The sequence below is a fragment of the Colius striatus genome, chromosome 8, assembly GCF_028858725.1.
Source record: "Colius striatus isolate bColStr4 chromosome 8, bColStr4.1.hap1, whole genome shotgun sequence".
Taxonomy (NCBI): domain Eukaryota; kingdom Metazoa; phylum Chordata; class Aves; order Coliiformes; family Coliidae; genus Colius; species Colius striatus.
In genome coordinates, this window is record NC_084766.1 from 13995496 (window position 1) to 14021690 (window position 26195).

A 26195-nucleotide genomic window follows, 5' to 3' on the forward strand; every position below is an offset into this window, starting at 1 on the left:
TGACCAACTGGAGGAAGGTTTAATTTGTTGTTCATCGCAGTGTCACTACATAAGGTTTAAGGCAGTGCGTCACCAGGCCGTGCCTTTTTCTTACACATGCAGATGCTCTGTCACTTTTTTTAGTATGAGCAGCTTTAAGGTATGCTTTTGAGCTCCCAGTAGGGATACTGGAGAGTGGGGAGAATCAGATGCTAAAATTGGTGTGTATTCACAGAAATTGGTTTCATCACTAAGACATGTTGCTGGGGCTGCCTGAGGTGAACAATGCTGCAGCAACTGTACTTCTGAGATTGGCTATAGACAAGTCTGCAGGTCCTGCTTGTGTTAATGTTGGGATACTTAAAAAAGCCAGGTCAAACTTCACTGTATCAAATATCCAGCTTTCTAAAATGATCAACCACATATTTCTGCAGTTGAAAGTTTGCTCTGAATCTCCTTTGTTTCCTCCTATTATCAATCCTTTAAGCTGCTGTTCAGAAAGGAGTCCACAACAGTTTGAAAAGTGTTTTTAACAGCTGTTTTCAGTGTATTTCCTGTACTCTTTCCCCATTGTTTACTAATAAGCAATGTGTAAATGTTTCTAGTCTACTTGATCTCCTTCTGATTTCAGTACCAGACTGAAGGAGGGAAAGTTTTAGATACTTCCTCTGCAAATCCCCATCTTTCCTTCCTCCCCCAAGAAAACCCAAGCAGCTATGAATGGCAATGGCCATAGGAATATCATGGATTTTCTGCTTTGCTGATGACTAATTCTCCTTTGCTTTCTGAGAGTCCTGACGGCCTCTGCTTAACAGCAACAGGCCTTGCACAGAGTGTGAGCCTGCAGTTAACTCTTACGAGCGTATCCCATTGGATTCTATTCATATAGCTTGTGTAATGTGCATTATGTGACTGGGTGGCATTGATTACTTTCTTGTGTCCTTTGCACGTCACAGACTCAAAGGGAAGTTGTAGTTGCTCAGGCCTGCACTTCTGACAGCAGGAGTTTGCCCACTTACCTCTCGGACTGCAGACTCCTTGCTGAATCTGCAGGCCACTCTTCAACACCATGCTTGTGCCAGGATGACTTCTGTTTTCTCTTCCCTGGTGCATGTGGGGTTGTGTTGGAGGAGACACATTTCTACTGCACTTTGCTTCCAGTCTGTTTTGATAAATTTATCTTTTAATTGTATGTTATGTACTAGTGTATATTTTTGAGCAAGGAAAGAGTGGCTGGGGCTTTAGGGTGTAAGCCAGCTTTGTGTTTGAGCAGCAAGCCTTGCAATAAGGAAGCTAAATGACTATAAGCATTCTTTTTTGTATTTTGCTGAGATTAGCACTTGGCTTAACCCATTGCATGTTTCCATAGTGACTCCATAGTAACTGTTTTAAGAGCTCTGAAGTTTATTCAGGCATTTCCAGGCTGACTTTTTATGAAAGTTTTCTTTTTTTCTGAGCTAATGGTGTGGCTGTCGTTGGCTGCCATTAGAATGACTGCCAGATTGGTCCCATGTGGTGCAGACCAGACTGGTGTCATGCAAAGCTATGCCAGCTGCACACTTTTAAAATGCCTTGTGCAAGGAAGCCCTAGGGGAGGACTGAGTGGCCTCTTGCTCTTCTTTGTGGGACTCTGCCAAAACTTTTTAAACAACATCAACAACGTTGTTCACTTGATCTGGGAATTGCATTTGCAAAACTGTTTATTTCAGGTGTTCAGATTTATAGATGAGTTGCAGGCATTTGAGTTACAGATGGTTAGAAGTATATTGATTCACTTTTTATTTTGGTGTTTATTTTGTATGCTTCTCTTGCAAAATGCTGATTGTAACAGGCCTGCTTGGTAAAAGCCTTCTTGCTTTCAAGCCAGTGTGTTCTTTTCTGTCTGTGCTGTCTTTATCTGTTCTAGATAGTGTTTGTCCTTGGAGTGGATATTCCAGTCAATCCCCTCAGATGTTCTGCAGCCTGGTGTTACCCTAGGAGGGGCATGTGCAGGATGACTGCAGGGACCTTCTTCTGTTTTGAGTTTTGATGAACTTGTGGGAATATAATGGGGAACAAAGTTGCTGTTACTGGGAGGGGAAATGTATTCTAAGGATTGGTCTTGGAAGATTAAGTTGTAACAAAGGAGGATTTCTTCTTATGCCTCACCGCTAGCCCTTTCTGCTGTCTCTCTGTTCACCAGGGTGCCATACTCAGCAACCAGTGTTGCCACTGCCTCTGATACCTCATCAAAGATAGATCTGTTTAACCATCAATAAAATTCTTTTTAATATGGTACCTCTTTCTAGAGGTAACTGATGCACATTTAGCTGATGCACTCAGACATATGTCTGAATATCCTCCTTGTAGATGTGAGCTCCTTTTATCTGCAAGGCTGCCAGGGGCAGATGGGCTACGTGAGCGCCAGCGTCCTCAGGATTCTCCATTGTGCCTTAAACTGTTTCAAAAGAGAACTGCAGGAGAAGAAAGTAGAGAGAGGAGTACTACAGCTTCGAAGTCTTGTTGGCTCCTTGCGAGGGGAGAAGGGAGAGGTGTGACTAACTTAAACTGGGTGCAGCTGTAACAAAGGGAAGAAAAAAACCCTCAAGGCTCCAAGCTGCATGCAATTGGAGCTGCTCTTTTTGCTTGGTGCTGGATTGTTTCCCCTGTACTGACCAGAATGGGTACAAAATGGCTGTAATGTGTTTGTGTGTTGGGCCCTTAGTGTAGTGGACTGCTGTCTGCATGGAAATGAGATCATGTCTTGTCTTTTCCTGCACAACAGCCTGCCTGAAGCTGGATTGTACCAGGGGTGAGCTAACAAGTTACGCAGTGATTCTGACATGTCAGATATTTAACAGAGCTTGCTGCCAGTTTAGTAGTTTAGATCTTTGAGACCCTTTTCTGGTGGCATCCGTTAGAGAAAGAAAGAAAAGAGAGAATGAAAAATAAATCTACTGTATTATAGACACAATGAGCTGTGGATCAAAGTGGGATGGAGCTTGAAAGGTGATGTTTTCAGTTTTGCTGGCCAGAGGGGTTGTGACTCGGGTGGCGTGGATAAACAAAGAGGAAAGAGACAGTCCCTCTGGGAGTCAGTGTCTGACTTAATGAGCCAGCAGTTATTAAAAGATGAATACAGGAGAACTGAACCGTGCTCGCTGGCTGGTAGTATGGCTTTTTTTCTTCTTTATTTTCTCCCTTTCTCTTGAAGATCAAAGGCCTAATTTTAGAACAGGGCCTATTTATGGACTGTTTAGCTGCTCTATCTGATTTACTCTTGTTCTAGAATAGTGGAAAGTAAACAAGAGCTGGCAGGATCTCACAGTGTCCAGAGCTCATCCCTCATGCAAGGCAGGAAAGGAGGGCAAAAAAAGAGAAAAAGGCCTCAACCTTTCCTAGCAGAAGATCTGTGTAATTTGTCTATGCAGCAGGAGTTTCCTTCCCCTCCCTCAGCTCTTTCACTCTTTCCTTGTGATCAGAGGCTGAAAAAACATAACTCGTGACTGCTCCTGCTCATTATCAGAGAGATCTCCTTCCGAGCCGTGCCTTCTTGTGCTCTACCTGCCAGGACTGGGCAGAGTCCTCTTCTGAGAGTGGTGCAGAGTAGGGAGTTGAGTGGTTTGTGTGTCTGTGGATTATACTCCTGTTCCTACAGCCCAGCATGATGAGCAGTTGTACTTTACAAGTGTGAGACTCTTGAGTCCACTTTGGGCTATGAATTAAAATAGCCCGAGATCCTTTTTATTTTGCTAACAGACTGCTTCTGCCCCACTCTGGATCTGTGCAGAGAATTTTCTACTTCTGCTCAGTGGTTCTTTGTGTTCCCTCCTGTTACTTGGCACCCCCTCCCACCCCTTCCATCTCCTCTTCTCCCCCTGCCCCAAAGATATTTTTCTAGTTTGTCAATTCATTGTAATTGCAAAACTCTGGGCAGCAGTGGCCTCCCAGTGCAGTCAGTTCAGCTGAAACTGGTCAGTAATTGTGGGGAGACACACACAGCTGGAGGTGTAGTTTGAGAGGGAGCCTCTAATTACCCCATGAGGATGCTTTTTTAAAAAAATTAAGCTTTTCTTTTATGTTTCTTTTGTGTCAACATGTCACCCAGTTTCCCGTGGATGATGTTCTTGTAGTCCATATTGCTTTATAAGATGACAAAATCCTGGAAACACTTGTGTATTCAGAATGAACTTTGGGAGTAGTAGTTAAAGGCTGTGTCACATTCAGCTCTGATAGTGTAAGGAAGCTGCTCCTGCAGAACAGACTCTGTGCAGACAGTTCAAGGCAATTATCAAGTCAGGCAGTTTGATATCGACATTGTTGGCTGCCAGGTACGTCTGTCCCCTCTCCACGTTTTGCAGTCCTGGGGATCTGCACTGGTCTGAAGCTTTGTCTTCAGGAGGGGTGAAGGGAAAATGATCTGTACAAAAACCCTCTGCTGGAAATCGTGCAAGAGGTATTTCAGCTGGGGGCAGGGGCTGTGTGTCGCTTTGCTCCTTTACATGACTGAAGCTTAATTGGAAAAAAAGCTGCAGATACGGGTGCACTGTGTGGAACTAGAGCAGGGTTAATTCATGCAGAAGAGCTTGTCTTGCAAGTGGGAGTGCTGAGCAGAGGGAAGAAACCTCCTGAAATCCTCTCAATCCTCTCTAACTTTCCAGATTCCCCGGAGCGCTTTGTTGCGGGCGGTGCTGGTGGGAGCTTGTTGGGCCCCTGGGAAGGAAGCGGGGTGAAGCAGGGTAGGCTGCGTAGCAACTACATTGCGGAGTGGTAACAATTCCCAAGTGGGGCAGTAACAAATCGATTTTTCTCCCCTTCAGCTTGGCAGCTCTCCAGGTGCCTGCCCTGGCACAATGAAGTGTGTAGCTGGGGAGGGAGGGACTTTAGGTTGAGGTGGGGGGGCGATACAAAGAGACAGCAAGTTTAATCATTGAACCGATCACACTAGATGGATTTATTTCTGGATTCAGTTTCCCAGGGACTCCACTATCTCACCCTGGGGGAAATGCCTCAGCTGAAGTTTCTCTAGCTCCAGCTTTGTGAATAAAGACCTGTGGCTTTGGAGTTACTCACAGCAGCTCTGTCACTGCTCTGTCACTACTGATTCACCCATCTGCTTCAAGAAAATGTTTGCCGTGCACTTGCTAGCTTTCCATTTCACAAAGCTAAAAGAGGATCAAATAAAAAAGGTAAGATGCAGCATTAGCTGATTGCTGTTCTGAGAACTATGTTACTTAGGTACTGTGGGGTCTTCAGTGTGTGATGCAAGACTACTAGATAATGGTGTTATCTACTAAAACCATATAGCCAAAAGAGGTAAGAAGTATTTGGACCTTAAACAATCTGACTAGTGCGAAAATAGGTCTGGTTAGTGCTTTTCTCTGCACAGCTAAAAGTTCTCTTTGAGTAATGAAGCAAATGCTCTTCAGTGAGGAAAAGTGGGGCTTAAACTTTATCTGGCATAGTGTGGTATAGTCCAGAGGGCAGAAGGGAACCTCCTGCTGAATTGCTTTACAGGTGTGATGTGGAGGATGAGAATTCTAAAGCTGAGTAGAAATCAAGACCCACTGTAGCAGAGGTAGGGGAAACTCCTGGGGGCTTTGGGCCACGTCTTCTGGGATTCTACAGGCAGTTCCAACTAGTGTTGATGTGGGAGTAGTGCCTGTGCCTCCTCTCTGGTTGTCCAAACATAGATGATCACTCTGTTCATAATGTGACCTTTAATTACAGTCAGAAAAGCTCAGATCTGAAGCTATCAGTACTGGAATTGAACTGCCTAATTGTTGCTCTCCCCTGATCTGCTTCCAAGGCCGTGCTGTAATGGGGTTTTGCCTCTCTGTCCTAAGACCATGTGGAACCTCTTGGGTCAGAAGTCCTCTGGTTCCTAGGCATGTCCCCCATGGGTCCTCTGTTCTCTTGGCTTCCCCATGGAGTGCTTTGTGGTGGCTGTTGCTGCCAGTCTCTGCCCTCTTGTTTCGCAGCCCACCGAAGGCAGCTGCCTGCGGACAGACATCCATGGCCCTGGTGGGGAGATGAGCCTGCACCACTGAGCACATCAGCAAAGCCAGCATCACTGCCTTCTCTTTGCTGTGCCCCTGCTTAAGCATGGAGTGACTTGTCCTTAGAAGGTCTGCTTCCACTAATTGTGCCCTGAAGCGAAGCATTCCAAGAGAGATTCTGGTATCTCAACAGTCAGATGTCTCTGTTCGTCACCCATTTATCCCCTGGGTTTAATATAATCAGAAGAGGGTCTCAATACCCTTTCCTTGTGTGAGGACCTGATGTAAGATCTGTCATCTAGACAACACTATTTCTTCTTAAATTTTACTAAGTAGCAAAGACCTTGTGCTTGGGTGGAGCAGGCTCTTCAGACAAAGATCTGGAATGTAGTTGAGGGAGGACCTCCCTGAGGTGAGGACCGTGGGGAGGAGTGGGCAGAGGGATTCTGGGACAGCCATTTAAAAAATTCAATTTTTCTGTTCGCTGAAACGAGTGCTGCCTCAGGGCAAGGAACCATGCTCTTTAGAGTTCTCTTTTAAGAAGCCCAGGGTAGCCTGTATGGAGCAGAGTTGTTTCCCCTTAATTAGAAAGAAGAAATGCCTTCCCACCTCACCCTCCTCAAGCTTATTTGCTCTCTGGTTGAAAGAGCAAGAGCCTCCCTGCCAGGAGAACTGTGCTGTTTCCATAATTGAGGCAAGACACTTAAAAACAAGGGCTATCCTTGTGCAGTGGGAGGGAGGCAGCAAGACACAGTTTGATGTCGCACAGCCTGGCCATTCCTGTGTTTATAAGCAAAAGGAATGTGAGCAGGCCTTTGCTCTGGTTGTAAGTCAGGCCAGAATCAGCAGTCTTTGCAGGGCTTAGTCTTATCTAGTTCCTTGGAGAAGACTGTCTCCTCCTATGATTGTAGGTAAACAGGGTGGGGAATGAAGTTTCTACAGGGAGCAGGGAGCTGGTGCATGTTCTGTGCAAACATACATGGGCATTTTTATTACTGTTTAGTTTGGTTTTTTTTCCACAGGGACTTTTGCCACAAGGTTGTTTGGGTCTGTGTGAGAATGCATGAGTACTGTATGTCTCCAGTCACTGCATTTCCTGGGTTGGTTTGTTTGCTTTAGGGAATTTTTTAATATGCCCAAAAAAACAGTGCTGGTGCTTGGGCTGAGATGGTGGAGGCTACACAGTGATGGGGCCTCAAAAAAGCTGTGGAGAAAATCAAGTGGTTGTGTGAACAAGGGCTACAAAACCAGATCTAAATAATGGCCTTTTCAAGGCACAGCTGTATCCCAAGGCAGCTGCTGCTCCCTGCCAGTTGCATCATGTAGTTTAAGACTTTCTCCTCTTATATGCATGTTTTGCTGTTAGGTAAGTGCTGAAGTTAATTTAGGATCCTGGCTCTTTCAGGTGGCTCATTGCTCACCATCAGTCTAAAATGGGACTGTAAGTTGGTAGTTTGTGCCTTCTTAATATAGGAGGACAGTTCAAATTGCAGAAGAGGCCAATTTATCTGCAACCTGCATTCTCCTCTCTTTGAATAGTGCTACCTTTCAAATCCTGCCTTGTTGCCAGTGGAACCAACTCTCTAGACCTCTTTGTGTAAACGAGGCTGTTGAAGTGTTCTGGACAGATACAGCAGTGTGATAACGTAGCCCATGGTGCAAGAGCTGAGTGTCTGTACTAGCACAGTGCTGAAAGCTGTCCCACCACTCTCCCCTGCCTGCTGCCTCTGGCCCCAGGCCTGTACCCTGGGGGACAAGATGTTAACACAGATTTCCTTCCAGAGGACACCCAGGTGTTTGGAGCACAAAATCATTATGCCTGCATCATGTTTGTACACACAGCACCAAAGTCTAACTCCCCAGTGGCAAAACATTTAGCTGGTGATGAATTCTTATCCTTCGTTGTTCCCAGCCATGTAGTTTCTCAGCCATTTAGAGCAGTGTATCCAGCTCTGCAGGTAAATGTCAGTCCAAGCAGTGTGTGGTCCTTAAGAAGGTATTAAATTTTGCCCTGTTGAAGTTGTACAGGAGCACTGATTAGCTTCTCTACTGGTTTATCTGAGTAAGTGTCTACTACTTCATAGATGCTTTTGATTCCCTTTAAATTCCATTGCCTTTTATTTTTATGTATGCTGAGAGTTATAGGCTCTTTAGAAAGGATATAGATTGCACTCAGAAATGTTGTTTAGATGTAATCCTAGGACCACAAGAGAATGGAAGGCAGATGCAGAGTGAGAAAAAGACTTTGAGCTCCAGCCTGGCATGCCAACAAAGTTAATTGTCTGTGGAGTGAAGCAGTAGCTGAATAGATGTTTTCAAGTTGTGGCTGACATGCTTGGGTACTGATGGCATTTTCTGGACCTGACTCAGAGGTCAAATTCTCACCAGGTCAAGATAGTTTGCAATTCCAGTTCATTATGTGTGTAAGAGAAGAGGATGATGTAAAAACAGCTTGTCAGAGTCTCAAGCAAGCCTCGTGAGCTTACGTATGTTGGCAGGTTACTGAGCCATCAGAAAAGGTGGGTATCTTTCTGACAGTAATTCATCAAAGCTGCATTAAAGATTTTCAAAGCAACAGTTTTATAAGAATAAATGTTCTGATGATGTCCTGGAGCTTGCTTGCACCAATGATCGTAGGAATTTAAGTGCTGAGGTAAAAAATGAAATGAACTTGAAAATCAGAGAGGTGGGGTTTGCATAGGTGGTATGCTCACCTTTGGTTTGTTACATGTGACAGGGATCCTTTTATATACTTAGGAACTGCTTTGTGTCATGGCCATCAGGTCGGTGGCAATGAGCATAGTTATGTTTGCCTAGCATAATGCCAGGGGTGCTGCTGGAATAAGAGTTCAGGGTTTTTAGAACCCTCATGCCAAACTGTACCCCTTGTGGTTAGAAAACTAGTGCAAGTGCCTTGGAAGTTCCTGCATTTTCTCTCCTGCAGTGTGAAGGCAGCAGTCATCCCAGGCAGCTGCTGAGCACTGAGGAGCCTGCACGCCTCCCCTAGTAACACCTTCCACCTTTGCAGGTTGACAGGTACCTGTACCACATGCGTCTGTCGGATGATGTGCTGCTGGATGTGATGGCTCGCTTCCAGGCCGAGATGGTGAAGGGCCTGGGCAGGGACACGAACCCCACGGCAACTGTCAAAATGCTGCCATCCTTTGTGCGCTCCCTTCCCGATGGCTCAGGTGAGTTCCCCTCCCTGCTGCCTCAGTGCTGCTTTAGGAAGGTGACAGGTTGCTCCCTCACAGTGCTGCTTTAGGAAGGTGACAGGTTGCTGCCACTCAGGGACAGCACAGCAAAGACATGGGGCAGCCAGTGCCTTTGGGTTACTGCCTATCTCTGGTTGAGAAAGGGTGAGTGTATGGAGGAGACAGCAGCCTGGGGGAGTGCTGGTGGAACCCTTTCTCTGTGTGGATTTTTGACCTAGCGCTTGTTTGAGGAAAGGACCTTGTAAGTGCTCAGAAAACGGGGCTGTCTGGTGCAGGCCTTGCTGAGGGAGCTGTGGCTGGACACAGCAAGGGCAGCCTCTACTGCTCAGACCCTGCAGTGCAGTGTGCTGCAGGTGTGGGGATGGGGGTGATGATGTGGCCCCAGCATTCATGGAGCTACAGGGAAGGCAGGATGCTGCAGTGAAGCCCCTCGAATTGCAATGTGGCAGCAAAGTGGCAGCAACATTGCCTTCTCAGAACCGTGATCCCCTCTTGACTTCTGACAGCAAACTCTGCTGCTTGCTTTCTGGCCCCAAAATGTGATCCTCTCTTGCCTTTCCTTGCTTTCTGCATTGGGAAAAACTCCTTCTAGATGAAGTTTGCCAGGAGACAATCTGCTTATGCAGCTGGATTCATGTTTCCAGTTGCCACTGAGACTTAAACAGAGAGGGAGAAAGTGCAGTGGTGACTTCTGGGAGGATGTGAGGTGAGGTAAGATCTAAAAGCCTGTCTTGTCTGGAGAAGAGTGCACATCCAAAATAACTCTCCTGGCCCAGGTGGCTTCCAGCAGTGCAGGCTGACAGGAAACGTTATTTTTCACAGATTTAACCAGGTCTATGAATTTGTGCTGGGCTGTGTCTGGCATAGGTCAGGACTTGGTGTGTAACAGCAGTGCAGAAAACTTGAGAAATGTTTGCTTTGTACCTCATTTCCATGGGACTTTATACTTTCTGAAGGTAATTCTCCTGCAAGTAAATGAGGAAATAATGGCTTTAACAGCATAAGGAGAACATTTGGAGGTTAGTCCCTTGAAATGAGAGTGGTGTCTGAGAGAAATTGTATACAGTCTCCTCAAACTGCCTGGCTGGAACTGAGCCTGGTACCTTCATCAAAGAAAAAGAAACGTTAGCTTAACCCTTGCTATCTCGGTGATGGTCACTGGTCCTGAGATCTCACATGGCACTGACCCTGTCCTTAAATGGCAGGGAGCTGCTGAGGTCAGGAGACTTGGAATATTACATGGAGTATCTGTCATCAATGTTGCAAAATGTCATGTTCCTCAAGGCCAGCTTTGAACAGTGCTCTCCTGTCAAGGACGTGCTGCAGGGTCAAGCTGGGCTATGGCTTATTGACACGCTGCCTATTACAAGTATCAACATTGATTTTTCGATTTTTGCCCTCTTGCAAAATCTTTATTGGTTTTTTTTGGTTTCCAGACAAAACTTCCAGCAGGTTTATATGCCTCAAACTTGGCTGGATTTTCTATTTGCAATAGCAATGAACTTCCAGATTTTTCAGTGCCCTCAGTCTCACTACCTGAAATGACCCACAAGGACCATCATCAGTTTTTAATCATTTAGAGATTAATGATATGACTCATGCCACAGTTTACTGAGTAATCCAATTCACCTTCTCACCTTTGTGATATCTGACAATGGCATTACAGGTAGAATTTCCTGCTTCCTTCCCTTTCAGGGTCAGATTTGATAAAATTTACTCACTTGTGTGGATTGTGGAACAAAGATCACGCAAAGCCGTGCACATACCACTGCATTTTCCTCTTGGGAAGGGCCTTTTCCTGTGCGTGGGATGTAGGTATTGTTTTATTGTAGCACTGGGGTCAAACTGTCCTTCTATCTGAGGTATCCTGATACAGCAGAACGTGTTTACAAGTGCTGCCAACTGAGAAACAGAATGGTATTTTTACAGAAATGCCTGAAGGCATTTGTTAATGATTGTGTTGGTTGACTTTTCTTTTGTGGCAAATTAGTCTTGTCCCATTTGGAACTTATTTCTGCAGTAGGACACATTCTTAACATGTGTCCCATGTCCTTTACTGGACATAGGTAATACTCTCAAACTCCCATTTCCTCACATTTCAGGTGTATGGTTTTGCAGCCCCTGTGTGCTCTGGTTGGCTTTGCAGTTGCTTTGAGCATCTGAGAAGCTTATCGCTCTGCAGCTTGAAAAGCTGCTGCTGTGGAAAAAGCAGGGTAGGCAAAACCAGACTGCTAAGTAAAAATTAAATCAGCTGTGACATAGTGAGCAAACAGGAGAGAGCTGATACCCTTGCTTAGAGTCGCTAGCTTTCAGCCTCCCTGGTGATGCTGCCAGGCCCATGGGATAAGGACGTACCGTATGGGGCAGGAGCGCCTGTGGCCGCAGCGAGATGAGGCCCTGCCCTGTGGCCTTCAGCAGAGCATCAGGGCCATGCCTCTTGGCCATCATTGCTGACTGTTGCCTGTTTGTGTTGCAGAGACGGGAGAATTCCTTGCTGTTGACCTGGGTGGCTCCCTGTTACGTGCCCACCAGGTGGTGTTTGATGACGGGAAGGGGGACAGACAGCTGGAGACTAAGTGTTACCCCACGCCCAAGGAGTTCATCCAGGGGAACGGAGCTGAGGTAGGGCACGCAGGGTCTTCTGTGGTGGTGCTGTGACTGAGCACATGCCTGCTGGGCACAGCCTGACTCTGTCCTCTCTTTTCTTATGCAGCTCTTTGATTATGTTGCTGACTGTATGTTAGACTTCATGGAGACCAGAAACCTGAAGAATAAGAAGTTACCTCTTGGCTTTACATTTTCTTTTCCATGCAAACAAACCAAATTGGAAGAGGTAAGATGCAAAAAGGAGTATTTTTTGCCTAGCCTAGTTCCTTGCAGAACTCAGAGAAGGTATTGCACGGGAGTGTTACCCTGTGGGTTTTTTGTGAGATCATGTTTACACAGCTCTCTGATGAAGGCATGGATGACCATTAGCGTTTGCTATACTTGACTACCATTCACATGCTCATTTTTTATCTCCAGACAACATGATCTTTAAGATAAAATGATTATTTTACTTAATCAGTTCTCAGTTTCATAGTAACCTGATGCTCTTACACGAAGACTGTTAGATCATAAAACACATCCTTTTGTGTCCTGAAGCATGTTTCTTTTTTTACTTGCTCTCATTCAATTTCTTATTCTAGCCTCTCTTGTATTTCTAGGGATCTGTGCTTTGGGTCCCAGTCCTGTAAATGCTTTGTGCTTAATCCTGTTTGTGATGAGCATCAGTAAAGCCCTATATGCTTTAAACAAGGCACAGGGAGAAGTATTTGCATGATTGAGACTTTATTACTGTACCATTTTAGACAGGCACCTCAAGGGGAGATGTTCTGCTGTGACTGACTTTGACCCACATTTCAATGTGTGGAGGCACACAGTCGACCTCTCCACAGACAGGTGTCATCTGTCTTTGGGGCAAGTTTATATGCTAACACTGGAGCTTTTGGGTCAGTAGACTGTTACTTTGCAGGGAGTTCTTCTTGACTGGACGAAACACTTCAAGGTCCGAGGAGTTCAGGACACGAATGTGGTCAGCTGCCTGCGCAGGGCTCTCCAGAAGCATAAGGCAAGTTTTGTCCCTGCACTGAGTGAATCTGACTGGCCCCAGATTGTCCTCCTGGGAGATCAGCTCTTGGTGTGTGGGTTCCTTTGGCAGTTGTCAGACATCTTTTGAGGACAGCCGGTAACAAATGTGTGATGTGGCTGCGTATCTAGTAGATCTGTCTGTCCCTTGGAGCTGAAGCCATGGAAGGAAATGTGCAGCCACAACTCGGGCTGCCCTAGGTCCAGCAGTGATGGCAGCTGCGTGCTGATAAAGCATGTCGGGCTGTGACAGTGGCCCTGCTGTCTGAGCCCAAGGGAGTCTGTTGTGAACTGATTTGGTAAGATATGGATACAAAATGTGTTTCATAGCCTGGCTTGTGGGATGAAGGCTGGGAGAGGGAAGCTGTCATGTCAAATTGACACGCTTAACTCTACCAGGGCCTGCCCATCCACTTCAGTCTGTGGGATGGAGGGATTGAGATAATTTTTAAGGTCAGCAGTAAGACCTTGAACTGATGTGTGCCTTTGAATAACATTACTTTTTAATATTTTGGAAAGCCTTGTCTTTCATCTTCGGTGATATTGGTAACACCATCAAGAAGTACAAAGCATCTTTCCATTCCGTGATGTCTTTGTAGTAAAGAGGAAATTCTGTTCTCTCACAAGGTGAAAATCCAGCCTTGATTTTGGTTCACTTCTTTCTCTGCATCAGTCTTGCTGTAGTTAGCAGAAACAAAGGATCTGAGACTTCCTGGGTGAAGGTCTGGCCGTTGCGGCTGTTGGCACCTGTGTTACAAGAATCCTTCAATAACTTTGGTTTTACTTTGTCAAGTTACCTCAGTGTGAAAGGAAGACTGCTTTGATGGAAAGACTTTTCACCTGATGGTGATATTGGTGTATGGCTGTGTTGAATAGCTGCATTTGTCTCATTTGGTGGCATCTGCCAGGCGCTGGGACATTATCCTGCAGCCCATAAGAACAGATACATGGGTGCCAACGTATTACAAAATTCAAACCTATAACACATCGCTTTTCTGCCAAGTAATGTTGGATTTGGGAAAACCACAACCTGCAGGCAAAGATCCTGGCTGCCAAGCACTTAATTCAGAGTTGTTACTTTACAGAGTCATGGGGATAGTGTTATAGAAGGAAGTGCTTTCTTGAACCAGGCCTTCAAAACATCACCTGGGGAGTGTGTCTATATGCTGTTGCTTTAACACATAGGAGGCTTTCTAAGCTTTTTTTTACTGTTAATCACCCATCTTTATGCTATTAGGACATAGATGTTGATGTTTTGGCACTGGTCAATGACACCGTGGGAACCATGATGACTTGTGGATATGATGACCAGCGCTGTGAAGTTGGAGTCATAATTGGTAATTTTGTCTGTTAATGAGTATCTTAATTCCCCCCCCCCCCCCCCAATTTCAATCCTAACAAATCTGGAGTGGGAGGGATTGTCCCAGTGTAGGAAAGAGCAGGAAGAAAATGAAAAAAACAATGGTTGGATTTTCAAGCCTGACTGCCTGCTGTAAAGCAGCTGTTTTTATGCTGATCACATTGCCATCAAATACCACAGTCCCCATTTTGTCTGGGTTCAGTTGTGACCAGCATACTAAACTTTTTCTGCTGACTGTATAGAAAATTACTGTCTGTCTGTCCAGAGAAAGCTGAATTCTTCTCAGGTCTGCTAGTTAGGATCAGCCACCCTTTCCCCAGTGTCTCTACTCCGTACCCCATGGTGGCTTTTTGAAGGCACGTAGAAGTGCATTTGACAATAAAACAAGTTTTTAAACAAGTCAAGCCTTAGATTAATTTCCAGATATTTTTCACTCACTGTGCAATGATTATTTAACAAGTGCAGGTGGATTGACATCAGCATCCCATACGCCACAGGGTTATGGACTTATATTGTCTTCCAAAGGCAATATACTACATTCCCAAGCATGTGGACTTAAACAAAAAGCAAACCTAGAACAAACAGGTGAATTCATCCCCATTGTCTCCAACACACACAGGGAATGGCACCAACGCCTGCTACATGGAGGAAATGAGGCACATCGACTTGGTGGAAGGTGATGAAGGCAGGATGTGCATTAACACAGAGTGGGGTGCCTTTGGAGATGACGGTGCGTTGGATGACCTCCGCACAGAGTTTGATCGGGAGCTCGATCTGGGATCTCTCAATCCTGGGAAACAATTGTAAGTGAGTCCTTGGCTGATTTGTATCAGCTGTCTGGGTTCCCTCAGTGTGTTTCCAGCAAATGCCAGGAGCCCCTTTGGAACAGGAATCATGTTAAGTGAGCCTGAGTTGACTTGATCATCATCCTGTCCTGTCCAGGGAAGGGTGGGTACCTCACACACCTTCCTACCCCACAGGCCAAGAGATTGCTGCTGCACTTGCTAATGCTTTGTTAAAAATAGATGGCTTCTCTTGAATGATGCTATGGAGGGGTAAAGAGAGGAGGAAGGCAAACAAAGGGCATATTTAAAGCCTCATCCATAAAAATTTACTCACCAAGATGCTCTTTTGAAAATTCTCTGTTATCACCCACTTGCCTGGAGGGGTTGTGGCTGGGTGTCGGATGGTTGTGGATGTCGGATGGCACCCCGTCTACAACTTCACTCCCAGACCCCTTTTTATATGCATTCAACCTGCATAAGAACATAAGATGCTCATACTTGCCCTTTTTGTAGCTTTTGCTAGCTGGTGAACACGTGTAATTCTTCCTGTGCCCCATTCCAGGTTTGAGAAGATGATCAGCAGCCTGTATTTGGGGGAACTTGTAAGACTTATTCTTCTGAAAATGACAAAGGAAGGTCTGCTCTTCAATGGGAAAGTGTCAACAGCTCTGCTTACTAAGGGCAAGATTGAAATGAAACACGTGTCTGCAATGGAAAAGTAAGAACCTGCAATATGCTGATTGAGAGTGGCTGTTAGTCATTAACAAGCACAGCAATGATCATGAATTTGTAATTATAATCTGTGAGTACTGAGAACAATCCTGAACTGTTCAACTTGATTCTCCTTTTGCCTAGGAGATAAGTTGATCTTTCTGCAAGTAGGAACTGGTGGAAGATAACAGTTTTAGCAAAGTGCCGCAGTAGCGAATGTGTTGTTAACTGTTGCAGATTCAGGTTGTTTAAATAACCTCTTTGGAGACCTAAGGACATGGGATCATCGTTGCAGTTTTCAGCTTCTGTGACGTGGGAATACTGGGATTGTGGACATGTAATACAGACTCTGGATCAGTTAATGGATAACTACATGGGAAACTGACAGATTCTGGTGTTTTGAATTTGTTTTGGTCCTCATTTTTACTCCAGAAATAGTTTTCTTTCTTGTATTGAGTGAAGCTGTACATCTGTTCCTGTGCTTCCCTTCTATGGATGAAATATTTTATCCCCTTCTTGGCTAGCTAATTGGAATGTCTCACCAAAAACTGAACCCTAGGAAGCAGCATCTTAAAAGTCTGATTTCTTCCCCACGTGCTTTTGGGAATGGTGTAGAAAGACATTACTGGTTTATGGGAATGAATTATGATGCTGCCTGATAGATTGTGGCCGGGTCTTCTCTCATTTCTTTTGGAGCCAACAGTGCAGATTTACGTGCTTGCCTTAATTAATATCCTTGCATTAGATGATGTATTCTTTTGTTTTGGGGTAGATATAAGGAAGGCCTGAGCAACACAAAGGAGATCCTTACAGAGCTGAACCTGTTTCCTTCTGAAGAGGACTGCATTGCTGTTCAGCATGTCTGCACCATCGTTTCCTTCCGCTCGGCCAACCTCTGTGCTGCTGCCTTGGCAGCCATACTGACCCGACTGAGAGAGAATAAAAAACTGTTAAGGATGAGAACCACTGTTGGGATTGATGGGGGAGTCTATAAAACCCACCCCCAGTAAGTAACCAAAGAGGATTTGGTAATTGCTGTCTACATGTTGATGTTGCAAAGAGTCTCCATCTGCATACAGGCATGGCTTTTCGGACAGCTGCTGTTTTTGCTGTAAAGTTGGGGTGAGATCTGGTGAAGTGCAGAGGATCAGACTGGCTTAGTTATTGCAAAGCTCTCTCAGGAGCTTTAGAACTTTTCGTGGGAACAACATGATGTGTGGGACAGTGGTGTCTGAGGAAGAGCAATTGATTCCTCAAGTGACTCCCGGGCCTCCAAGGCACTTGCATTTCACTGTGGTTTTTTGCTTTACTTTCTTTCTTTCCTCACCCCTTGTTTTTTTAATGTATGGTTTTCCCCAGTTGGAAACTTTCCCAAACCTTAATCCCAAACTGGATGGAAGTCTGATTCCAGGTGGATACTCTCACCCTCTGTGATTGTGACTCTCCGCTGTTGCCTGTCTTTTCTCCAGCGTCCCTCTCCCTTGGCACTTGCACTTGTTTAGAGATATCTTCATGTTTCTCTAAGTGTACAGGTTCTGTGGAATAGCCAGAAATCAGGGTCGTTGTACCCATCTCCTAAACCAGTTTCTCACCTTGTGCTCCTCTTGCCTGTGCTTCAGCGCTCGTGCTGTTGGAGGGAGGGATGTGTGTATGTGAAGTAAACCCTGCGTGAAACGCCTGCAAAGGTCTAAAGAAGCTCTTTGTTCCTGTAGATATGCCAAGCGCCTGCACAAGGTGGTGAGAAGGTTGGTGCCAACCTGTGACGTGCGGTTCCTGCTGTCGCTGAGCGGCAGCGGGAAGGGGGCTGCGGTGGTCACGGCGGTGGCCTACAGGCTGGCGGCTCAGCGCAAGCAAATCGACGCCGCTCTCGCGCCGTTTCTGCTCTCCCTGGAGACCCTCAGAGAAGTTAAGAACAAGATGAGGACTGAGCTGGAATATGGGCTAAGGCGAGAGACACAAGCCAGTGCCACAGTGAAGATGTTACCCACATATGTCTGTGGGACGCCAGATGGAACAGGTGAAGTCATTTCCTGATCACCTGGAGGCACCTCAGGAAAGTTGCTTGTCTGTTTTCTGGAGGGAATGTGTCAATTATTCTGGCAACACCAGGGTGATTTGTGTTGGCAAACTGGGAGCAGCGTGCTGCCATTGGGCACAGATGGAATTTCTTGGGGATGTGTGGCAGAGTATGCCATTCTGACTGGCAAACATGCTACAAGAAGCACCGGAATGAAATACCTTTCCTCTCTTTCAGAGAAGGGAAAGTTCCTTGCCCTTGATCTTGGTGGGACAAATTTCAGGGTTCTGCTGGTCAAAATCAGAAGTGGGAGAAGACGATCAGTGCGAATGTATAACAAAATCTTTGCCATTCCTTTGGAGATCATGCAAGGGACAGGGGAAGAGGTAATCTCTAATTAAAGTTGAACTGGCCCAGCAGTGGCCCATTGCATGGAATTACTCTGAGACTTATATCCTTTTTCATTCCTTCCAGCTCTTTGACCATATAGTTCAGTGCATTGCAGACTTTCTGGAATACATGGGCATTAAAGGTGCTCGACTGCCTTTGGGCTTCACCTTTTCTTTCCCATGCAAGCAAGCCAGCATTGACAAGGTAAGAACTGCAACTCAGAATGGGGCAAACGGCAGCTGTGCATCTGCTTGGTAAATGTCATCATTTTGGGTGAGGGTGACTTGTTAGTTTGGAGGTAGCAAGCAAAAAGTTTTTCTTCTAAGTGTTTTCTTCCAAGTAGGACTTTACAAGATTGAAAAGATGCGGGGACTGGAGCATCTTCCTTATGAGGTCAGGCTGCAAGAACTGGGGCTGTTTAGTCCGGAGGAGACTGAGGGGGGATCTCATTAATAAGTATCTAAATAGTGGGTGTCAGGAGGTTGGGGCATCCCTTTTTTCTGTCACACCTAACAACAGGACAAGAGGTAATGGGATGAAGCTGGAACACAAAAAGTTCCATTTCAACATAAGAAAAAACTATTTCACTGTTCAGGTGAGGGAGCCCTGGCACAGGCTGCCCAGAGTGGGTGTGGAGTCTCCTTCCTTGGAGGTCTTCAAGACCCACCTGGACATGTTCCTGTGTGACCTGATCTAGGTGAACCTGCTTCTGCAGGGGGGTTGGACTAGATGATCTCTAAAGGTCCCTTCCAACCCCAACCATTCTATGATTCTATGATTCTATGTTATATCTATCTGAGAGATAGATAGAGAGATCTATCTATCTGAGAGATGTGTGTGTTTGCAAATTAGTTTTTGGAGAGAATGTTCCACCTGTTTTATGAGGATTTTATTACTGTGCTGTGCAAAATAATTGTTTAATGAGAAAGTTATCATGCTGTATGCATATAGGAGGTAGACCTTTCACCTCTTGTGACGATGTTACATGCTTTTGTTCTACAAAGATTAAGCCTTTTTGATAATGAAATGACTACAAGTTTTTAATAGCTCTGCAGTTTCTTATGCTGCCTTAATTCTTCAATGGCAGGAGATAACAGATGCCTCTCAGCTACAATCCCAGGATATTTTCCTAACTATACTGCTCAGATCTCTGTAACTTCTGCACCACATGTTTCTTTTTGTTGAGCATCAGCGGACAGAACTCAGCTTGTTTGCTCAGCTTGGAAGGCTTGGCTTTTTAATAGATAATCAAGTCTTCATCTTTCCAGATCTGATATAAGGTCAAAAAAAAGAAGAATAAAAAATTCAGGAAGAAACAGTTCTCAGTTATATTGATGCAGTTGCAAAGAAGAGTAGATTGTGCTGCTAAATTCTAGTCAAATATGTAGGATAACAGGGAAATGAAAGACTATTATTTTATTGAATGCTTTTATATCCTGGTGAGTTTCACAATAGCTTCTAAATTTAGCAGCTAGTCTGCTCTGTCTCAATTTCCAGATCACATTTGAGAGTATAGAAATAGGACTTGGCTATTTGTGGGGAGACCACTCAACATGCCTTCCAAACCTACAGCATCATATTTAGGTCTTGACAAATGATGAGGAAACTAATTCCCCAGCACTGGTGGCACATTTGTGTCAGTATTCCATAATGTGTCACCCTGTGTGTTTGGTCTTTTATTACAACTTGTCAGGTTTTTTAAGAACACTTTTTGTCCCAGTTTTCCTCTTTTTTCTTATTTGGACAGACACTCCAGAGCCAGTTACCAAGTGGAAAGCTAATTACTTCATGTGACATGGGAATCTACTTCTGTTAGGCTAGGTTGCTGTCTGAAAAGAAACAAATTAGTGTTGCCTGGAGTAGGGGGATCATAGCAAGTGTCCTTCAGTAAATGAGCAAAAAATTAATGGTACATGTTCATTAATGTTTGTTGGGTGTTTATTTACAGCAGAAGTATTTTCAATAGTCCCTGCCCCATAGATAAAGCAATGACTCTATGCACAGGAGGCAAGGTGAGGTTTTCCAGGTTAGTGTGTTAGAAGGCACTGAGCTGGCAGTGTCTTGATAAATAGATGAGTAAACCTGGAGTCACTGCCATCACCAGCTGAGTAACAAAAATACATATGCACACACTGTGTACTAGACATTCACACTAACCTGTTCATGGAAATCCATTATGTAAAAACCAAAAAGAGGGGAGTGGAGGGGGTGGGATGGAGGCAAGAAAAGATTGATGCTTAGAATGCACAGTCCCCTCTTTCTTCAGTTATGATTTTCGTCCTCTTCTGTTTCAGGGGACACTTCTGGGATGGACAAAAGGTTTCAAGGCAACAGACTGTGAAGGGGAGGATGTTGTTGATATGCTGAGAGAGGCCATCAAGAGGAGAAATGTGAGCTATTCTTTTATGCTCTTTTTAGTGTATTTAATGCACCCTCCCTCTTTCTCTGAGACCCCACTAATGATTGTGTCTTGTGTTTTAGGAGTTTGACTTGGACATTGTAGCAGTAGTGAATGACACCGTTGGGACAATGATGACATGTGGCTATGAGGATCCAAACTGTGAGATTGGCCTCATTGCAGGTACAGTGATATTGAAGTGACCACTGATAAGAGGAAGGCACACGTGCAGGTCCTACTCTTCACACTCTGTTTTGGAATTTGTAAAACAACATCTTTTATTTGAGTTTGATATTTGGTGCTACTAGTGACTAGGTGTTCTTGGCAGATTTGCATGGTATTTGACAGAGAACATGATAACACCTGTACCAGGTAGGACACTGAATCTGTTAGACTTCCAAGCATCTCTCTGATGGTCCCTGACAAGTGTCCACATGGTAATATGAGAGCAGCATATAGAGCATGAATCCTTGTTTTGACACGTGTTGGTGTTTACTGTGCGGTCAGGTTATGGGCCTTGGAACACAAAAATATCGTTAAAAATCTGAATTAGTTCTTTTTGAGCTTTCTAGATGATTACCCCAGTGGGTCTCTCCAAGTTTTCAGTCAGAAATATATCTAAACACGTAACATCTGAAGCCCCAGTTGGACAATAGATTCTTGTGCTTGGCTAAGTGCACCAGCTGTCTCACTTGGTTTGGAGAACCGGTCCCTACATTAGTTAATGTAACCCAAGTTGCATGTGATGAGGTCCTGATCCCCAAACCATTTCAGACTTGGTAGTTGCTTCACCAGCTGCTGGGCTCTTGGCAGTGTTTGCTTTTGTAAGCATTCTGTCACACAAGATGATTTATGGAGCATTACAACCAGACTGATGGCAGTGACTGATCAGTACTTGACAACGATTGCCAAAGCCTTTTTTGACCTGTAATAGAGAATCTTCATTCCTCTTTGCTGGGAGTTTTCTGTGCAGGACCCATTTTATTTGATAATGTTCTGCTGTGGTAAATTACAGCCCTCTTAGCATTACTGGCTAGTGCTTCCTTCTGTAAGATATGGAGGGATGTTTGAAATTTGGGATATGGAGGAGAGCTTTTAAGACAATCACTGCAATCATTTTCCATGTGTTTCAGCTGCTACTTCACTTTTCTGGCTGAAGCCTTGTCGTTTCTTTCCTTTAGGAACAGGCAGCAATGTTTGCTACATGGAGGACATGAAAAACATAGAAATAGTGGAAGGGAATGAAGGGAAAATGTGCATTAATACAGAATGGGGAGGATTTGGTGACAATGGCTGCATTGATGACATCAGAACAAAGTATGACACGGAAGTAGATGTAGGCTCACTAAACCCAGGGAAACAGAGGTAAGTGTGACAGTCCTGATGCTAAGAGCCTGATTAAGTCAGTCTTTGAGACACACTGTCTGCTTTTTAAAATGTGCTTAAGGAATAATCAGGATAATCAGAAAGGAATTTCTAATATTACATTTAATTTGTTGCATGGTAAGTAATGCAAATACCCAGAAAAAACCCATAGCAATCCATTGTTTCTGTTACCACGGCACTGTTTTCACCTCTGAGCAGTTCTCAAACAGTGCAACTCTTAAGGCTTCCCTGTAAAGTGTAGGCTTTTGCTGTGTTCATCTTCTTAGGGTGTATTTTTCAAAGGTAAAATACAACTGGTGCAAGAGGATATGCTGAACTTGACTGTTTGTCTTTGGGTAATAACAGCACTGGTTACATGTTTAGCTTCAGTCTGGACTCTGGCATTAACACTGTATTCTGTTTAATATGGCATAGGGTATTTTTTCTGTTACCTTTTTACATAGGTAAATATGTTGTAATGAGTGTTTACACTTGAAGTCACAGCAACAGATTTTTGATGATTGAAAGATGGAGTTTAAAGTCTCTTGCTGTACATGCTTTTACTGCTTTTTGGAGAGTTGACAGAGCTTGTACATACCACTGATGTCAAACAGCACTAACACGCATCTCTTTAAAAGCCCTTTGTTTTTTTACCTTTTCTAACACAACAGATATGAAAAAATGACCAGTGGGATGTACCTAGGTGAAATAGTAAGACAAATTTTGATCGACTTAACCAAACAAGGACTTCTGTTCAGAGGACAGATTTCGGAATCACTCAGGAAAAGAGGCATATTTGAAACAAAATTCCTGTCTCAGATTGAGAGGTAAGGTTGTTACATTTAGGTGGTTTAAATTCTTAAGGTCTTCTGGGACCTGTAGAAAAGAATCCTCTGCAAGTGTGAGGAGCCCTTTCCTTCAAGAAGTCAATTACAGTTTTCTTCTTTGCACATCTCCCTTGGCCCCCATGCCCAAAATAAAATCCAAAATTGAGGAACTAAGAAGTTCCAAAATTACTCTGTAATTATATGAATTATCATTTCCTGTCCACACAGCTGTGTTATCTTGAATTCCTTAACCATTAAGCATGACTATACTTGGAGTGTTTCTTGTAGGACTGAAAGTAGTACCTAGTAGTCCATGAATATGTGCTTACCTACATATCTCTGTATGATTGCAATGGTCTTCCAGGCTGTTTGAAACTTTCTCTTGTTGCAAACCTTTGACAGTAGTGTCTCAGCCTTGAGATGAAAAAATAACACAGTCAGGTGGCTGATCTAGCTCAGCCCCTGCATGAATTTGGGAGTTAGGTGAATAGTTATTGGTTGTGCCTTTTGGAAATATGGCCTAACGTAACAAAGGACATGACTGGAGCAAGTTTTCAATGTGAATTGAAACTGCAATCCATCTTGAAACAATTAGAGAGTGTTAGAGTTGGAGAAGCGGTCCCATTTCCTATGAATCATGGCAGGGTCTCAGATGTAAGCTTTTCACTTGCATTCCTGCTGAAGCTTCCCCTCATGCCTTGCTGCTGTGTGTTTCCCTCTGTGCAGCGACCGGCTCGCCCTCCTCCAGGTCCGGCAAATTCTGCAGCAGCTCGGGCTGGACAGCACATGTGATGACAGCATCATTGTGAAAGAGGTGTGTGGAGCTGTTTCCAAAAGAGCTGCCCAGCTCTGTGGGGCAGGGCTGGCGGCAATTGTAGAGAAGAAGAGAGAAAACCAAGGTGCAGAGCATCTGCAGATCACCGTTGGAGTAGATGGCACTTTATACAAGCTCCATCCACAGTGAGTACCTCAGTGCCACTTCCCTTTGCTATTTGCTCATTTCCACTGTGAAAACGTACTGAGCTCTACCATCTTTCTGCTGAGATTATAAAATGAGAGAGGGCCTCTAATGTACTTTGCTGCATCCTGTCATTTCCTTTGCCTAGCCAAAGGATCAAAAACTGCAAAGTCAAGCTCAGTCATAACTGGGAGACTCTCTTCTGTGGGCTGTTGACTGAACTTATGATATATATTTTCCCATGTTTTGAGGGATTTCTGCACTATCTGGGTGTCCCAGATGGAAAGCTGTTTTGAGTTTTTGGAGTTGGGTCAGACATTTTGTGAGCAAGGCCTAGAAGCAGATGCATTAAATTTTGAGTTTGGAAAAGAGAGCTTCCTCCATGATCTTTAAAGGCAAGGTGGGGATGGTGGCTTGTCTGGCATCATGCTGAACAAAACTGAAGTGGAGAAATAAAAATTAAAATCAGATTGTATCCAGAAACTTCTGTCTTTCATGAATAGGAGGAAAAATACACAGAAGGGGATGCTGAGGTTATGGTTCCTTGCTGATAAATAAATCTAAAGACCTCAGACCAAAAAACAGCTGCTAAAGTATTCTGTTCTTCTCCCCTTTTCCTTTCAGTTTTTCTAGGGTCCTGAGGGAAACAGTGAAGGAGCTGGCACCTCAGTGTGATGTGACTTTCATGCTTTCTGAAGATGGAAGCGGGAAGGGAGCTGCCCTCATTACTGCAGTAGCAAAAAGATTGCATAATGTTGGACAGAAGTAAGAGTGAGAGGTCAAGTCATTTCAGCACTGCAAGGCATGTACACTAGAGATTTGCTAAGCGGTGATTCAGGATAGCTTTGCCAGACAGCAGTACGCAGGTACCTGTTTTCAGGGGACAGTTGGTTTTTGACCAACCAGGATTGGGGCTTTTTTTTTCCTTTGATAACTTGAGTCAGGTTTTTCTGCACCTTGCTGTCATGATGCCTTGGCATACCGCAGTCTACTCAGTTCTGTGCTTCCTGCAATGCATCTGTAATTGCACATGAGAGAGCAAAAACAAAACAAGCAAAACCAATCAGCCCCAAATGTGTCTTTTTATAATGACTGCATTAAGCTACTGCACCACAACTGTGTTTATCACCACTTTCTTAGAATTTGTGTGTGTTTTAGTTTTGGCTTGGCCTGGCTCAAGAAATACTGAGATCCTGACATGACACCTATCTAGTGGACATCCTTATTCAATGCTTTACAGGCTTTACAGTAAATCTACAGGTAAAATGGACTTTGGTCAGTGATGCTCCCCTTCCACTGCATTGGTTGCAGATGTGTTGCAATGAAGTTCTTCCCTGCGTACAGGGAGTGTGTTTAGTAGATGAATGTAAAGGAAACAAAAATATGAGTCCACAAAATATCAGTTTGTGTCAAACTACATTGTTGAGTGTGCATACACCTAAACCAACGCTGGATGGATTGGACTGTGACTGATTCTTTTGATGCTGGGGGGAGAAAAGAGACTATAGAAGCAGCTATGTTCTACCTGCTATGTCTATGTCAGGGCTATGTAGAGGATATCAAATCTGTTCATCTTTAGGCTGCCAAAATAGCTGTGTAGAGAGAGAAAAAAAAAATCACTGGAATTTCTGCTGTTTCTTTTTCTTCAGTTATCTCCCTGCCTGTTCATGAGAGAGTAGTTTCCATTTTGTGGAAAGGAATTTGTCCTTGTGTTTTATTTTCTGTTGCCCGCTGCTTTGCCTGTCTGTAGCCTGTTGTAAATAAATCTGTGGTGCTGTAAGCCTTTGATTCTCTGTCTAGTGTCTGTTCTGAGTTGTGGGAAGAACATGCAGACAAGTGGGAGATTTCTTTAAACCTGTCTATGACAGTACCCAGCAGCACTGCAGTTACTATGAAGGTTGCTTGCAGATAGATCCCATGCCCTCTTGTGAGCAAATGTCTCTCACCTGATTTACCCATCTCAGAATAAACAAACACTGATGTGAAACAGAGAAGAAGCAAATCTGCAGTCTGCTATTCTCTCTTCACAAGTAATTCTGTATCTCCTTCAGTCCTCTCTTCTTTCAGGATGACAGCAGCAAGTGAGGCCTAGAAATGTGCTTTAGGCCTAGTTAGGTCAAAAGTAACTATTGTGCAGGGGGATAAGCAGTTGGGTGGATGTAATAATCTGTAACAAGGCTGACATGTTTAAATTCAGCAGTGGCAAATTGAATATTTGAAGCTGTACATTGTTCCTGGTTTTATAGTTTTTAAAAGAAATACATCAACAGCTGTGTCTGTGTCAGTGTCACTGGATGGGTAGAAGAGAGTACTTGGAAATAACACTTCTGAAGGAGTTCCCCACGGTGCCAAGCTCACTATACTGAGCAAATAGGAAGAGACAAGTTGTGAATTCATATTACATTTAATGTTTTCCCCCTTTTGTCAAGAAACTTCATATTTTCTTTATATTTCCGAATCCACTGAGCTACAGAATCCAAAGCTTGCTATGCAGCAGGGGCAGAGTTATTTGGAACAGATATTTGTTTCCTGGTCATGAACTGGCTAAATTTGGAGGACCTGGGTACAGAAGAAAAAAACACCAA

At 44.3% G+C, this 26195-nt stretch overlaps 1 protein-coding gene across 2 annotated transcripts; it reads left to right on the forward strand.

Moving 5' to 3' along the window:
- The first annotated feature begins 5084 nt into the window (after positions 1–5084).
- Positions 5085–24518, forward strand: LOC104554508 (hexokinase HKDC1). 2 transcript variants are annotated; one of them, XM_062000913.1, is made up of 18 exons: positions 5085–5147; positions 8986–9148; positions 11649–11794; positions 11886–12005; positions 12687–12782; positions 14037–14136; positions 14779–14962; positions 15507–15662; positions 16428–16661; positions 17368–17672; positions 17910–18058; positions 18147–18266; positions 20357–20452; positions 20544–20643; positions 21642–21825; positions 22497–22652; positions 23379–23612; positions 24235–24518. In XM_062000913.1, the coding sequence occupies exons 1-18, from the start codon at positions 5085–5087 to the stop codon at positions 24377–24379; spliced, it is 2751 nt and encodes a 916-aa protein (XP_061856897.1). In that variant the 3' UTR covers positions 24380–24518. The 2 variants fall into 2 exon arrangements, with proteins under 2 accessions (XP_061856897.1, XP_061856898.1); XM_062000914.1 differs by lacking the exon at positions 12687–12782.
- Positions 24519–26195: the final 1677 nt, after the last annotated feature.